The following is a 13,836-nucleotide window of genomic DNA, read 5'->3' on the forward strand; positions in this document are numbered from 1 at the left end:
AAAAGATGCAGTAATTTATGAAGCTAAAAAATGAGGTTTATAAGGCATATTGTATGTGATTTTCTGTTGTCTTTTTAGGTTTGAGTAAATAACTTTTCAGCAGGAGGCCCACACTGTGAGTTCCATCAATGGCAGGAAAAAGGCACTGTTGTTTGGTTTTTTTTTTTTTAATATTTAAATTTTAGTTAGTTAACATATAGTGCAATATTGGTTTCAGGAGTAGAATTCAACAATTCATCACTTACCTACAACACCCAGTGCTCATCATAACAAGCCCTCTTTAATACCTATCACTCATCCCTCACCCACCTCCCTCCATCAGCCCTCGGTTTGTTCTCTGTTGTTAAGAGTCTCTTGTGGTTTGTTTCCCTGTCCTCTTCCCACCACCTTTCCATATGTTCATCTGTTTTGTTTCTCAAATTCCACATATGAGTGAAATCATATGGTATTTCTCTTCCTCTGACTTATTTTGCTTAGCATAATACATTCTAGCTCTATCCATGTCATTGCAAAAATTTCATTCTTTTTGATGGTTGAGTAATATTCCATTGTATGTATACACACACACACACACACACACACACACACACACACACATCTTCTTTATCCATTCATCATTTGGTGAACATTTGGGCTCTTTCCACAGTTTGGCTATTGTGGTGCATGTACCCCTTTGAATCTGTGTTTTTGTATCCTTTGGGTAAATGCCTAATAGTGCCATTGCTGGATCATAGCATAGTTCTATTTATAGTCTTTTGAGGAACCTCCAGTCTATTCTCCAGAGAGAGAACACCCCACCAACAGTTCAAGAGGGTTCCCCTTTTTGCACATCTTCACCAACACCTGTTGTTCTCATGTTGTTAATTTTAACCATTCTGACATGTGTGAGGTGGTATCTCATTGTGGTTGTGATTTGTATTTCCCTGATGATGACTGATGTTGAGCATCTTTTCATGTGTCTGTTAACCATCTGGATGTCTTCTTTGAAAAAGTGTCTATTCATGTCTTCTTCCCATTTCTTCACTGGGTTATTTGGTTTTTGGGTGTTGAGTTTGCTAAGTTCTTTATAGATTCTGGATACTAACCCTTTATCAGATATGTCATTTGCAAATATCTTCTCCCAAGGAAAAAGGCACTGTTTACTCCAATAGGGAGGTATACAAGCCCTGATAGTGATTTTGATGACTTTTCTTATTTGCGAGAACTGAACTCTTTTTACTATTCCTGTTACATAAGCTATTATACCCAAAGGGGAAAGATTTTAATAAAATGTAACTCTTATTTATTTCCACTAAATAGCTGCCTGGGAATGACAGAGGACTCACTGGAAATGTTCAATTAATTAGAGAAATATATTTGTTAGACAAAGAAACAGCAGCCCTCATAGTTCTATTATTGGGACTGTCTTGTGTCAGAGAACAAACACCTTGAATTGATTCCATTTTGGGGACTGGTCATGTGCCCGAAAAAGCTTCAGAGGCAGGAGACAGACCCTGCCCTGGGAGATACCACAGTTCATTTTATATACAAGAATACTGTCCAAAAACATCTAGTGCCTATGGTGTAGCAAAACATAAGTGCTTATTTTTAAAAAATATCTAATGAGATAAAAACTCAATTTCATAAGAACAAATACCGGGCAAGATAACAGATTAGAGAGTGCACAGGGTCAGTAGATGACCTCTGCGTGCTGACTACAGCTGAGCAAGACACAAAGGTGGGGAGAGGGAGCGTGGGGCATCGGGTCCTCAGGACTCTGCTGGTCAATCAGCAGGGGCAAGGAGACTGTCTGTGAGGTCACTGTGCTGGGCCGCCCAGCACAAAGACTGACAAGACATGGGCCCACCCAGCAGCCTGATAGAGCAAGGGCCCCGGGGGTGCTGGGGCAATTCTTAGCAGGAAAGCAGCTAATGGGCTCTTACTTAGTTCAGGTATGTTCGGGCACAGAGATTGGCAAATTGTACAAACTGGCCTCCCTGAGACCCTTTCCGGGGATCTGCATGAGCAAAACTATTTTCATAATACTACTAAGATATCATTTGCCATCTTTACTCTGCTTTCCTGAGCATACAGTGGTGTTTTGCAAAAGCTTCATGATGTGTGATTCTGTAATACACTGCACGTGGAAGAATTGGATATGAGAGCCCAGCTATCTTCTGTTAAGCCCAGAGATGCGTAGAAATGTAAAACAATGCCACTCTTCTCACTTATTTTTTTTGTTTTGAAAAATGGCTATTTTTCATAAAAATGTTTTATGTTAACATATAATTGGCTCATTATCTTAAAGTGAATTAATAAAGAAGTAGACATTTTTAATACTTATTTATTTTTAAATTTATTTTATTTTATTTTATTTTATTTTATTTTATTTTATTTTATTTTTTTATTTTAGAGAGAGAGAGAATCTTAAGCAAGCTCCGTGCTTAGCACAAAGCCTGATGCAGGGTTTGATCCCAGGACCCTGGAATCATGACTTGAGCCAAAATGAAGAGTCAGATGCCAACCGGGTCCCCCAAGAAATATATTTGTTTTAGTTTTCAGTTTTAATCTCAAAGTGATAAATAGCAACAGAGAGAACCCACATAAACAAAAACTCAGGGGTCCTCAATTTTTTAAGAGGCTTTATTTTTTAGAGTGGTTTTAGATTCACAGCAAAATTGAGCAGAAGGTACAGAGATTTCCTACAGATCCCCCAGCCCCACACATGCACAGCCTCCCCATTGTGCATGTATCCCCCACCAGAGAGGTGCATTTGTCACAGCTGATGAACCTACATTGTTTAGGGGAGGAAAAATAATTTTCCCTCTACTCTTCTGAGTTCTTAGCTGAGACCCCTGTGGTAAAAGACAGATTAGCAGGAGAAAAAACAAACAAGTTTATTAACATATATAACTCATGTATGCATGGGAGATACCCAGGGAAAAATGGATAGCTCTTTGAGGTGGCTTGGAATTCAGGATTCATTGTAAGAGGGAAAAGGGAGGGGGAAGAAGGCTTTTTAGTGGGGAGTGAGTGATTTTTAGGAAAAGATGAATGATCCCTTAGAAGAGTTGTGATAGTTTGTGACCAGGTTTGTCTGGGTATCACCTTCTAGTTTCTTCTCCTGTGATGAGTTACTCTTTCCTGGTTGATGAAACTTCTGGAGAGATGGTTTATAATAATTGAGTTTCTCTTGGAGGATTTGTCCTTAGATAAGGTGTTGTTTTAGGACAAATGTAGAATATGTATCTACCATTATGGTATCATACTGAGTGTTTTCACTGCCCTAAAAATCCTGTGCTCCACTTATTCATCTCTCCCTGCCTCCATTCTCCCCCTGGCAAACACTGATCTTTTTACTGCCTCCATAATTTTGCCTTTTCCAGAGTGTTGTATAGTTGGAACCTTACAGTATGTAGGCTCTTCAGATTGGCTTCTTTCACTAAATAATATGTATTTGAGATTCCTCCACATCTTTTCATGGCTCAATAGCTCATTTAAAAAAAAAATTTATGTTTATTTATTTTTGAGAGAGGGAGAGTGCGAGTGAGGGGAGGGGCAGAGAGAGAGGGAGACAGAATCCGAGGCAGGCTCCAGGCTCTGAGCTGTCAGCACAGAGCCTGATGTGGGGCTCGAACTCACAAACCACGAGATCATGACCTGAGCCAAAGTCAGACGCTGAACCAACTGAGCCACTCAGGCACCGCTGTAGCTCATTTCTTGTTGGTGCTGAAGAATATTCTGTTGTCTGGGTGTATCACCATTTATCCATTTGCCTACTGTAGGATATCTCGATTGCTTCTAAGGTTTGGCAGTTAGGAATAAAGTCCCTATAAACATCCGTGTGCAGGGTTTTATGTGGACATAAGTTTCCAGCTCCTGTGGGTGAATACCAAGGAAGGATTCCTGGATGGTAAGAGATGTTTAGTAAGAATCTGCCAAGCTGTCTTCCCAAGTGTTGCATCCCCACCAGCAGCGAGTGAGAGTTCCTGTTACTCCACATCCTCACCACTATTTGGGATCGGCAGTGTTGGGGTTTGAGGCTATTCTACTAGTTGAGTAGTGGTATCTCATTGCTTTTCTTTTTTAATGTTTATTTATTTATTTTGAGGAAGAGGGAGAAAGAGAGGTGAGTGGGGAGGGGCAGAGAGGGAGGGAGATAGAGAATCCCAAGCAGGCCCCATGCTGTCAGTGCAGAGCCTGATGCAAGGGTTCATCCCACAAACCACAGCATCACGACCCGAGCCGAAATCAAGAGTCACATGCTTAACCATGTTAGTGGACTGAGCCGTCCAGGCACCCCTCTCATTGTTGTTTTAATTTGCATTTTCCTGATGACATATGACGTGCAGCGCCTTTTCATGTGCTTCTTTGTCTTCTTCTCGGGTGAGGTGCGTTTTGGAAAACAGTCCTTTATCAGATGTGTCTTTTGAAAATATTTTCTCCCAGTCTGTGGCTTGTCTTCTCGTTTTTTGACAGTGTCTTTCACAGAGTAGGAAATTTTAATGAAATCCAGTTTATGAATTCTTTCTGTTATGGTTTGCATCTTTGGTGTTGTCTCTAAAAAGTCACGGCCATACCCAAGGTCATCTAGGTTTTCTCCCTTGTTGTCTTCTGGGAGTTTAAAAGTTTTGCATTTTACATTTAAGTCTGTGATCCATTTTGAGTTACTTTTTGTGAGGGCGTAAAGTCTGTGCCTGGATTCTTTTTTTGCATGTGGATGTCCAGTCGTTCTGGCACCACTTGTGAAAAAGCTGTCTTTGCTCCACTGTATTGCCTTTGCTTCTTTGTCAAAGATCAGTCGACTGTATTTATGTGTGTCTATTTTTGGGCTCTCTGTTCTGTTCCATTTATCTGTCTGTTCTTTCACAACTACTACACCATCCCGGTTTTATAGCTTTAGAGTAAGTCTTGAAGTAGGGTTGTGTCAATCCTCCAGTTTTGTTCTACTCCTTCAATATTGTGTTGGCTATTCTGGGTCTTTGGGTCCTCAGTTTTTAAGAGTCTAAAGTGGGGGGGGGGGGGGGCGGGGAAGGGAGGGTCCTGAGACCAAAAAGTTTGAGAACTGCTATTGTAGAGAAAGATGGACACACAGATGAGTGTATTAAATTTTTTGTTAGGAAAGAGGATAGAATGTGGTGGAAGGGAACTCAGACTGAACTCAGACTACATCTTAACTGCCCTCTTTTGGGAGCTGAGCAAGCCCGTTGCTTTAGGGTACATCTCTGAGAGTCCAAATTTAGATGCTTTGTGACACAGACATGAGCCTGGTCTTAGGAGAGAATCCTAGATGGGCGTGGGACATGAGTTGTTGTCTTCCCTTGGGACCAGAGAACTCAGGGCCGATTAGGGAGGTTTGGAGTTGGTTTTTCCATTTCTCTGAGAGAAAGGTGAATCTTGGGGATTAGGGTTGTGCATGTAAATCAAGTACTATGCCTTTTCACCTTCATAATTAAGGCTTGTGAAATCTCAAGAGTGAGCCCTGTTAAAAGGGGAACAATCACATCTTGTGCTGTTTACCTACCACCCTTGAAGTTCTGCAGGAAACGTAGAGAGGAAAAGGTGGGGCTTTGGTCTCAAACCCCAGGATTAAAAAAAAAAAAATCCCCTGTTCTGCTGAGCTGGGCTCCTCCAAAGAGAAAGCTTTATTAGCTGAAAGAGGCCAGTTGCTTACTCTGCTCCATTCATGGCGGCCACACCCCATATCAGCCCGCTCCAGCCGGGGGAGAGGTCTGCAGCTGACTCAAGCCGAGCTGGGTGTTGGATGGCACCCATCTCCCACCCGCACAGTCAGGCCGCGCAGCTGCTCTCAGGCCCAGTTGACTTCATCAGCTGCAGGGAAATCTTGAGGGATCTCAAGAGCAAGCCAAAGCAAGCAAGCCTGAAGGCCAAGCCTTCCTGTTCCCTAGCCATGTGGAAGGCTGTCACCTCCAGGGACCACCCTCGATTGCCTCCCATCCTTTAGCCAACTGCCAGACGCCCTGGAAGCACCACTCCCTGCACTGTGCCAAAAGTGACAGTATTCTTACTCCAGGAGAGGCAAGGCTTGCCTTGAGGGGAGGCAAGGCTGTTGTTAACCTGGGGACCACTGGTGGGTTCAGAGGGTCCTTAAAGGTCCCGAGACCAGGTATGTGTGCTCTTTTCTGGGGGGAAGGTCTAGAGTTTTCATCAGATTTCAAAAGTAGAGAAAATCCTTATAAAAAGTTAAAAGGATCACTGTGCTAGAGAGCAACACTAGTTATAACTGTCCTGCTGAAGAGTTTCAAAGAGTCCTTCCAATAATAATAATTCAACAAAGAGTTGAGTTCTCCATGCCTGGCTCAGTGCTAAGGGCTGGAGACACAACAATGAATAAGATCGGATGTGACCTATGTGTCATTGAAGGGCACAGATACAAATGAAATACACAAATGCATGTCTAATTCATTTACTTGTTTATTTATTAATTTATTATTTTAAAAAGTTTATTTATTTTGAGAAAGAGAGAGAGACAGTGCAAGCAGGGGAGGGGCAGAGAGAGAGGGAGAGAGAGAGAGAATCCAAGCAGACTCCACACTGTCAGCACAGAGCCCCATGCAGGGCTTACAGCCACAAGCCATGAGATCATGACCTTAGCCAAAATCAAGAGTCAGACACTTAACCAATTGAGCCACCCAGGTGACCTGCATGTCTAATTTAAAATCAAATGCGGTTCTGAATTTCAGAACTTGATTCTATGATACATAGAACAGTGGATGTTTAGTTTTTGTTTTTGAATGTTTATTTCTGAAGAGGTAATATACTCATGTTCAAAAATTCAAAAGAATTATACAATGAAACACACTCACCCCTGGCCACCCACCTACCATTATTCCCTAGCCTCTCCCTGGAGGCCATGCATGTTTTATAGACTGATGAGTGGGTGTTCTGCTATTAGACGGAGGGAGGGGAGAGGAGGGCGGAAAGGAGAAAACTTACCTGAGGATATGATGCTTGAAGTTTGAAGCATGAATGTGAAGGGAAGAAGACTGCAAAGGGTTAGGGGAAGCATTTAGATAGAGGCAAGAGCTTATGCAAAGGCCCTGTAGCAGGAGACAGCTTAATGTATTAGAAAAATGAAAAGAAAGCCTATATGGCTGGAGTGCAGAAAGCAAGGGGAGGAGAGGTCTGGGATGCTGCTGGGTGGGGAGCATGCAGTCTTGTAGCTCTCTTAGCATTGTGGACTTTCCCCTAAGATCCTGGGAAGCCACTGAATGATGAGAGGAGAGAACCTTCAATCATACTTGCATTTTGAAAATGCTATTCTGGCTATAGTATGGAGAATGGATTGGACGAGAGAGCAGTTAATGTGCTTATTTAGTGCAGGTGAGAAATGATGTGGCTACATATATTGCAAGAAATGTATTGGTATAAAAGGTTCCTGCTTCTGAAAAATGTTGACAAAGTATTTGTTTCAGTTCTCTCAACTGAGCGGAAGAAAATTCCATAATAAGAGTTTGCTTAGAACATAGTTATTTGGTCCGAGCATGTGGCCAAACTGACAGGATAATTTAACATCTGTAAAAGGTTGATGGACGAGGGGCTGAAGTCTCATAAAATCTTGCTACAAGTCTTTTGGTCCAGCCTCCCTCCTGACCACCCCCGGAGACATCTCCCCTGTGCAGGAGCCCTCCAGTGGCTGGAGGTCGTCACTGTTGTTACAAAGTCATAACAGAATGACCCTGTGGGTGACAGTGCACTAGTTAGGAAACCAACCACTACAACACCTGATGGCTGTAGTTGTTTTGGTATTTGCACACTTAACTTTCCTTCTCTTGACCCCCCTCCCCCAGAATGGCTTATTCTGAGGAGCAAGGAGGGGTCCCCTGTGGTTTCATCCGCCAGAATTCCGGCAACTCCATTTCCCTGGACTTTGAGCCCAACACGGAGTACCGGTTTGTGGAACAACTGGAAGAACGTTACAAATGTGCCTTCTGCCACTCAGTGCTTCACAACCCGCACCAGACGGGGTGTGGGCACCGCTTCTGTCAGCACTGCATCCTGTCCCTGAGGTGAGTGGGCAGGGCCTGCAGCTCTGGCCAGACCAGGCGTGGCTGTGCCTGGGATGGAAGTGTCGAACGTGGCCATTCGGCTGTCATTGTGGTTTTTGGAATTGCTGTGGTTGGCCGCAGAACCGCGAACGCGAGGAGGGGCTCTCCCAGGGGCTCTCTCTGAGAGCCTGAGGAATAACCTTTTTTTTTGGCCTCTCACTTATTGATAGTCACCTTTTTTTTCCCTTTAAAAAAAAATTCAATTCCTAGTAACTTCTTTTGAATCCATGTTTAATATCTAATATTGTACAGGTTGGAGAGTTCTATCTAGAATATGGACATTTATAAAATCAATTTCAAAATTTGTAATTTTTCTATATTTAAGACGAGAGCACATAAATGGTACTGTAGGGCTTAGAGAGGAAATATATTTCTCCTGTATGTTTGAGAAAATGTGAAGTCTTTTTCAAGAAAATCTAAGAAACATTATAATCCTACCCGTGAGGAAAGAGGGCCTCATTTACTCTTTCATGCAGTGATTTACTGGTAACTAGGGATTTCCGGATTGGATCGCTGTAGTAATTTATCTATGCTGGTAGCTCTGAAAGTAAGCCTTGGGATCCATATTTGTTTTATGTTCTGCTTAAATCAGCAAGAATAATAAGTCTGATGGTGTGAAAAAATAATAAAAAATGAACGATAAGTAAAAAGATAAAAAAAAATTCAAGCATAATTAACGTACAGTGTTCTGTTAGTTTCAGGTGTACGATGTAATGATTCAACAATTGTCTACATTACTCAGGGCTCATGACAGTCACCTTTTCTTGACATTCAGACCACATGCGAGGCAAACCTTGATGCACAGTCTGTGTTGGGAAGGACCTGCATCTCACGGGGGTCTGTGTAGTTGTTGCTCTGACTTTTCCTTGCCTTAAGGCAGAGGTGGTGTCGCATCCAGAATGGACCTCTCTGCAATGGATGCTGTCCACTTAGGGCAGTGGGAAAACCTGGGTCATACCATTTTGAGGGAGAAGACCAGGGAAGCTATGGAAGCAGGCTTTGGGGTTTTTTTTAGGGCACTAAGTAAGTTGTTTCCTACCAAGCTTGGAAAGAGGGTTATTACAGCACATTCTCGTTTATTCATGGGTTTGTCTATTCAGCACCTGTGTGTTCCAGGCACCTTGCTACACTAAGCTTCAGTGTACAGAGAGGAAGAGCTGGAGGTCAGTGTGGAACGGGACCCACTCTCTGCCCTCCAGAACGCTCCAGTCTAGTGAAGAGACAGGTTGTGGCACAGTGGGATAAGCAAAAGACTGCCGTGGGAGCACCGGCAGGGGACATTTAACTCTGTCTGGGGGACTGACTATTTGACCTGCATCTTGGAGAATGAATGGGAGTTTTTTGGCAGACTGGGAAGGTGCTGAAACTGCAGTGGGAGGTGGGGGAGAGACACAACCTTCTTGGGGGAGGGAGCAGCAGGAGGGAAGATAGGGCCAGGTCTGTTCAGGGTTGCTGAAAGGGGTCAAGCATGGCTGGAGTGCTGGGGCTGCTCTTGCAAGAGTGTTTGAGGTCAACTCTTAATTCCAGCTCTATTTTTATTTTTCTCTCCAGAGAATTAAATGCAGTCCCACTCTGCCCTGTAGATAAGGAGGTTATCAAATCTCAGGAGGTAAGAAAATCACCGCTTTGGTTTAGCAGCTCTCTGAGTGATGGAGAAACCAGTGTCCTGGGTTGAACTGGATATAGAGGTTGGAACAGTAGAGCGGGAGAGGGGGGCCTTTCTTAGAGTCCACTTTCCTCTGGTGTGGGGTCAGGCCAAACCCTACTCCTACCACTGTTTCAGAGGCTTGTTTGGGTCTTTATTGATGCCTCTCCCCCTGCCCCCAACCAAATTTCTACTCTGCTCCCTCCTGATCCCCTTCCAACACCAGCTCCAGGTACATTAAGTTGCTTGGAGAAATTCAACATCCTGTTTCCTGGAATTCACTTTCTCCTCTAGTTAATTTCTAAAACTTCCTTTTATTATTATGTCTAACAATAGCTTTATTGAAGTATAATTCATATGCCATAAAATTTACCTTTAAAGTATATGTGTTTCTTGGAAAATAATAACATAAAGTAAAGTGTACATGTTTCTTGGGTGTATACTTCGGAGTGGAATTGCTGGGTCGTATGGTAATTTTGTTTAGGGCCATAATGGTAACTTTATGTGTAACATTCTGAAGAGCTTCTTCAGATGATTTTTCAAAGCAACTGCACCATTTTACCTTCCTACCAGCAGACTGTGAGAGTTCTAATGTCTCTAGATCCTTGCCGAAAGTTGTTAATGGCCATCATTTTGATTACAGTCTTTCTAGTGGGTACCTGTTTTGCTTTGCATTTCTCTAATGATTAATGATATTAAGCATCTTTTCATGTTTTTGTCTATTTGTGTATCTTCTGGGAGAAATGCCTTCTCAATTTCTTTGCCCATTTTTTAGTGGATTATTGGTCTTTTGTTGTCGAGTTCTAGGAGTTCTTTATATATTCTGGATACAAGGCTCCTGTCGAATGTATGATTTGCAAATATTCTCCCATTCTATGAGCTGTCTTTTCACTCTTGGTGGTATCCTTTGAAGCATGAAAGCTTTTCATTTTGATGAGGTCTTACTTGTCTTTTGTTTGTTTTGGTCACTTGTTCTTTTAGTTGCATCTAAGAAACCATTACCTAACCCCTGATCATGAAGATTTTCTCCCTTAAAACTTCCTTTTAAGGTGGCTCAGTCAGTTGAGCATCTGACTTTGGCTCGGGTCATGATCTCGCAGTCTGTGAGTTCGAGCCCCACATCGGGCTCTGTGCTGACAGCTCAGAGCCTGGAGCTACTTCAGATTCTGTCTCCCTCTCTCTCTGCTCCTCCCCCGCTTGTGCACGTGTGCTCTCTCTCTCTCTCTCTCTCTCTCTCTCTCTCTCCCTCTCCCTCTCAAAAATAAATAAACATTAAAAAATTTAAAAAAAAACTTCTTTTAAGCTCAGTTTTCTTCCTCTACAATTCTGTTACAGGACGTTCAAGCATCACCTCCTCCAGGAAGCTCCCTGAGCACTGGTCTAATGTACATGCTCCTTGTCTATGCTCTTATGTTGTGTTTTCCAAATGCCTAGTAGAGGACAGTGCCATGCTTGTGTTTGCCTCATGCACTAGACCAGGGGTTGACATACTACAACATGAGATATGTTGAGACAAATCCAGCCTTCCACCTGTTTTTGTATGGCCCATGAGCTGAGAATGGTTTTCACATAAATCATTGAAAAAAATCCAAACAAGTGTACACAGGAACTCTGTGCTACTTTTGCACATCTCATGAGTATGTAAACTATTTCAAAACAAAAAAATATTTTATTAAAAAATTTTTTTAATGTTTATTTTTGAGAGAGAGACAGAGACAGAGACAGAGACAGAGAGAGTGAGAGTTTGAGCGGGGGAGGGACAGAGAGAGGGAGACACAGAATCTGAAACAGGCTCCAGGCTCTGAGCTGTCGGCACAGAGCCCGATGTGGGGCTCGAACTCACAGACCGCGAGATCATGACCTGAGCCAACGTCGGATGCTTAACCGACTGAGCCACCCAGAAACCCCAACAAAAAATTTATTTTAAAAGTCAAAAGAAGAATAACGTTTTGTGACATGTGAAAATTATATGAAATTTACATTTCAGTGTCCATAAATGTTTTATTGGAACACAGCCAAGCTCATCCATTTAAGTATTGTATGCAGCAGAGTTGAATAGTTGCAAAAGAAAACATTGCAATGTGGCCTGCAAAGCCGAAAATACTATCTGATCCTTTATGGAGAAAGTTTGCCAACCCCTGGTGTGTGCTGAAATAGCAAGTCCTCACAGCTTCAGTGACAGTACCTGATGACTAATACAAACTTTTATACTGTGACAGGAAGCTGAAAGCGTCACCCTCATCCACAGCCCACCTTCTGACCTTTGAGCATATGAGGTCAAGTGCACCATGAGATTCTCTTGCAGCCTACTGTGCTGAGCATTGAATTTCCTGGCCTGTATGTTCAGTGGCCTGTTGGAAATACGTATCTGAAAAAGCCTTTTCTTTTATGGTGGCGAATCTGATATTTCCATTCCAACCGCTGTCTGGAAGTTTCCACCTGACTTTTTTTTTTTTTTTTAATGTTCATTTATTTTTGAGAGAGAGAGAGAGACAGAGTGTGAGCTGGGGAGGGGCAGAGAGGAGAGGGAGACACAGAATCTGAAGCAGACTCCAGGCTCCCAGCTGTTAGCACAGAGCCCAACACGGGGCTTGAACCCATGAGCAGTGAGATCATAACCTGAGCCAAAGTTGGATGCTTAACTGACTGAGCCCCCCAGGCACCCCTCCACCTGACTTTTGAGATGTATCTGAAGACCAAATTAATCATAGTTTCATTCACATTACTCTGAAGCTTTGGAGTATATGAGACCTGTTGTGTTTCTCTTTTAGGTGTTTAAAGACAATTGCTGCAAAAGAGAAGTCCTGAACTTATATGTGTATTGCAAAAATGCTCCTTCATGTAATGCCAAGATTATTCTGGGGCGATACCAGGTGGGTGTTACTCATGACCAATATTTGCTTTGGCTATCTTTCCAGTGGCATGTATTGAACACCTTTATGTGACAGTTACTGGGCAAAGCATGATAGGGGGTTCATTGGGTTGCCCTCAGAGAATTCCTGTCTAGCAATACAGTTGGCTACAGTGCAGCACTCCAAGAGCTAAGTGTGGGTGAAGAGGTCCATCTCATATGGAATGCACGGAGGGCATACTATATGTGCTAGACCTACACTGTGGGTTAGGGGTCATTGACCCAAAAGAGAAGCTGTGGGACATGCTGAGCAAAAGGACATGCCAGTTCTGGGGAACTGTAAAAGATTTGGGGTCCCCAGGGTGGGAGCCAGGGCAGTCTGCACAAAGACACGTTTGCAAGGGTCCCTGCCCCAAAGCATTGGCAGATGCTGGTGGGTGTTTCCAGCAGCTGTGGGCCCCAGCCCGTTGGTTTATGATCCGAGGCATATAACATAGAGCAGAGCAGAACTAGGATGTGATTTAAAGGGGAAGTGTTGGTGTGAGCTGCAAACACACAAGGTGTAGGAGTAGTGAAGGGGAGTTTCTCTCACACGGAACTGCCCTACCTGGTTCTTCCAGCCATCTGGGGAAGCTCGATAAATGGGAAGCTGGAAATGTGGCTGTGCCACGGCAGGCTCGTATCAGGTTTGATCACACTGTGCAGGAATAAGAAGCGGGCATCTCTAGCTTCCAGAGAATTGCTTGGGGGCTGCTGAAATTTTGCTCTCCCACCCACATCTTTTGGAACACATTTCAGGTGATTCAGCCTTTTCTCCACCTTGCCTCCGAACCCCCCGGGCACTGAGCTTATAAATGAGTAAATGATTTCCTTGTTAACCCCAGGATTTCTTTGGAGGTTCACTGAACTTCTCCTGGGTTGATAGGCCCTGGAGCAAGGCCTCTTTTCCAGCTTTGTTGTCACTAAGGCTGAAAAGGAAATGAGGCTCAAATGGACCATCCATCCATCAGCTTTTGTGACCAGATCCGCACTTTCTAGAGAAGAGTGGCTCGTGTCTTTTCACCTGTTTCTTTTGTATTTCCCCTCATTCCTGCCTCCCCCCACCACCACCCTGGCTTCCAAAGGTGAGGTGAAGGTTCTCAGGCAGGAGAATCCTGATGGATGTTCACTATTTTGGTGAGAGCGGAGGGGTAGCAGCAGTGAATTTTGGAGAAGATACGGATTTCAACGGTCACTATTTGTTTCCTATTACTAAAGGTAAAGGAGAGTAGCTGTAATATTTATTTACCTCC

The 13,836-nt window shown here is 43.3% G+C and overlaps 1 protein-coding gene across 3 annotated transcripts in view; it reads left to right on the top strand.

Annotated features, from left to right (window-relative positions):
- Positions 1–13,836, top strand: part of TRAF5 (TNF receptor associated factor 5) — a 50,952-nt gene that overhangs the window by 20,417 nt on the left and 16,699 nt on the right. For all 3 annotated transcript variants that reach the window (XM_019429145.2, XM_019429164.2, XM_019429153.2), the window contains exons 2-4: positions 7,791–8,009; positions 9,600–9,657; positions 12,465–12,566. In XM_019429145.2, coding sequence (XP_019284690.1) covers positions 7,792–8,009; positions 9,600–9,657; positions 12,465–12,566 — 378 coding nt within the window. In that variant the 5' untranslated portion in view covers position 7,791. The remainder of the gene's footprint in view (positions 1–7,790; positions 8,010–9,599; positions 9,658–12,464; positions 12,567–13,836) is intronic.

This window comes from Panthera pardus, unplaced genomic scaffold (genome assembly GCF_024362965.1).
Source record: "Panthera pardus isolate Hobbes unplaced genomic scaffold, ASM2436296v1 HiC_scaffold_21, whole genome shotgun sequence".
Classification (NCBI taxonomy): Eukaryota; Metazoa; Chordata; class Mammalia; order Carnivora; family Felidae; genus Panthera; species Panthera pardus.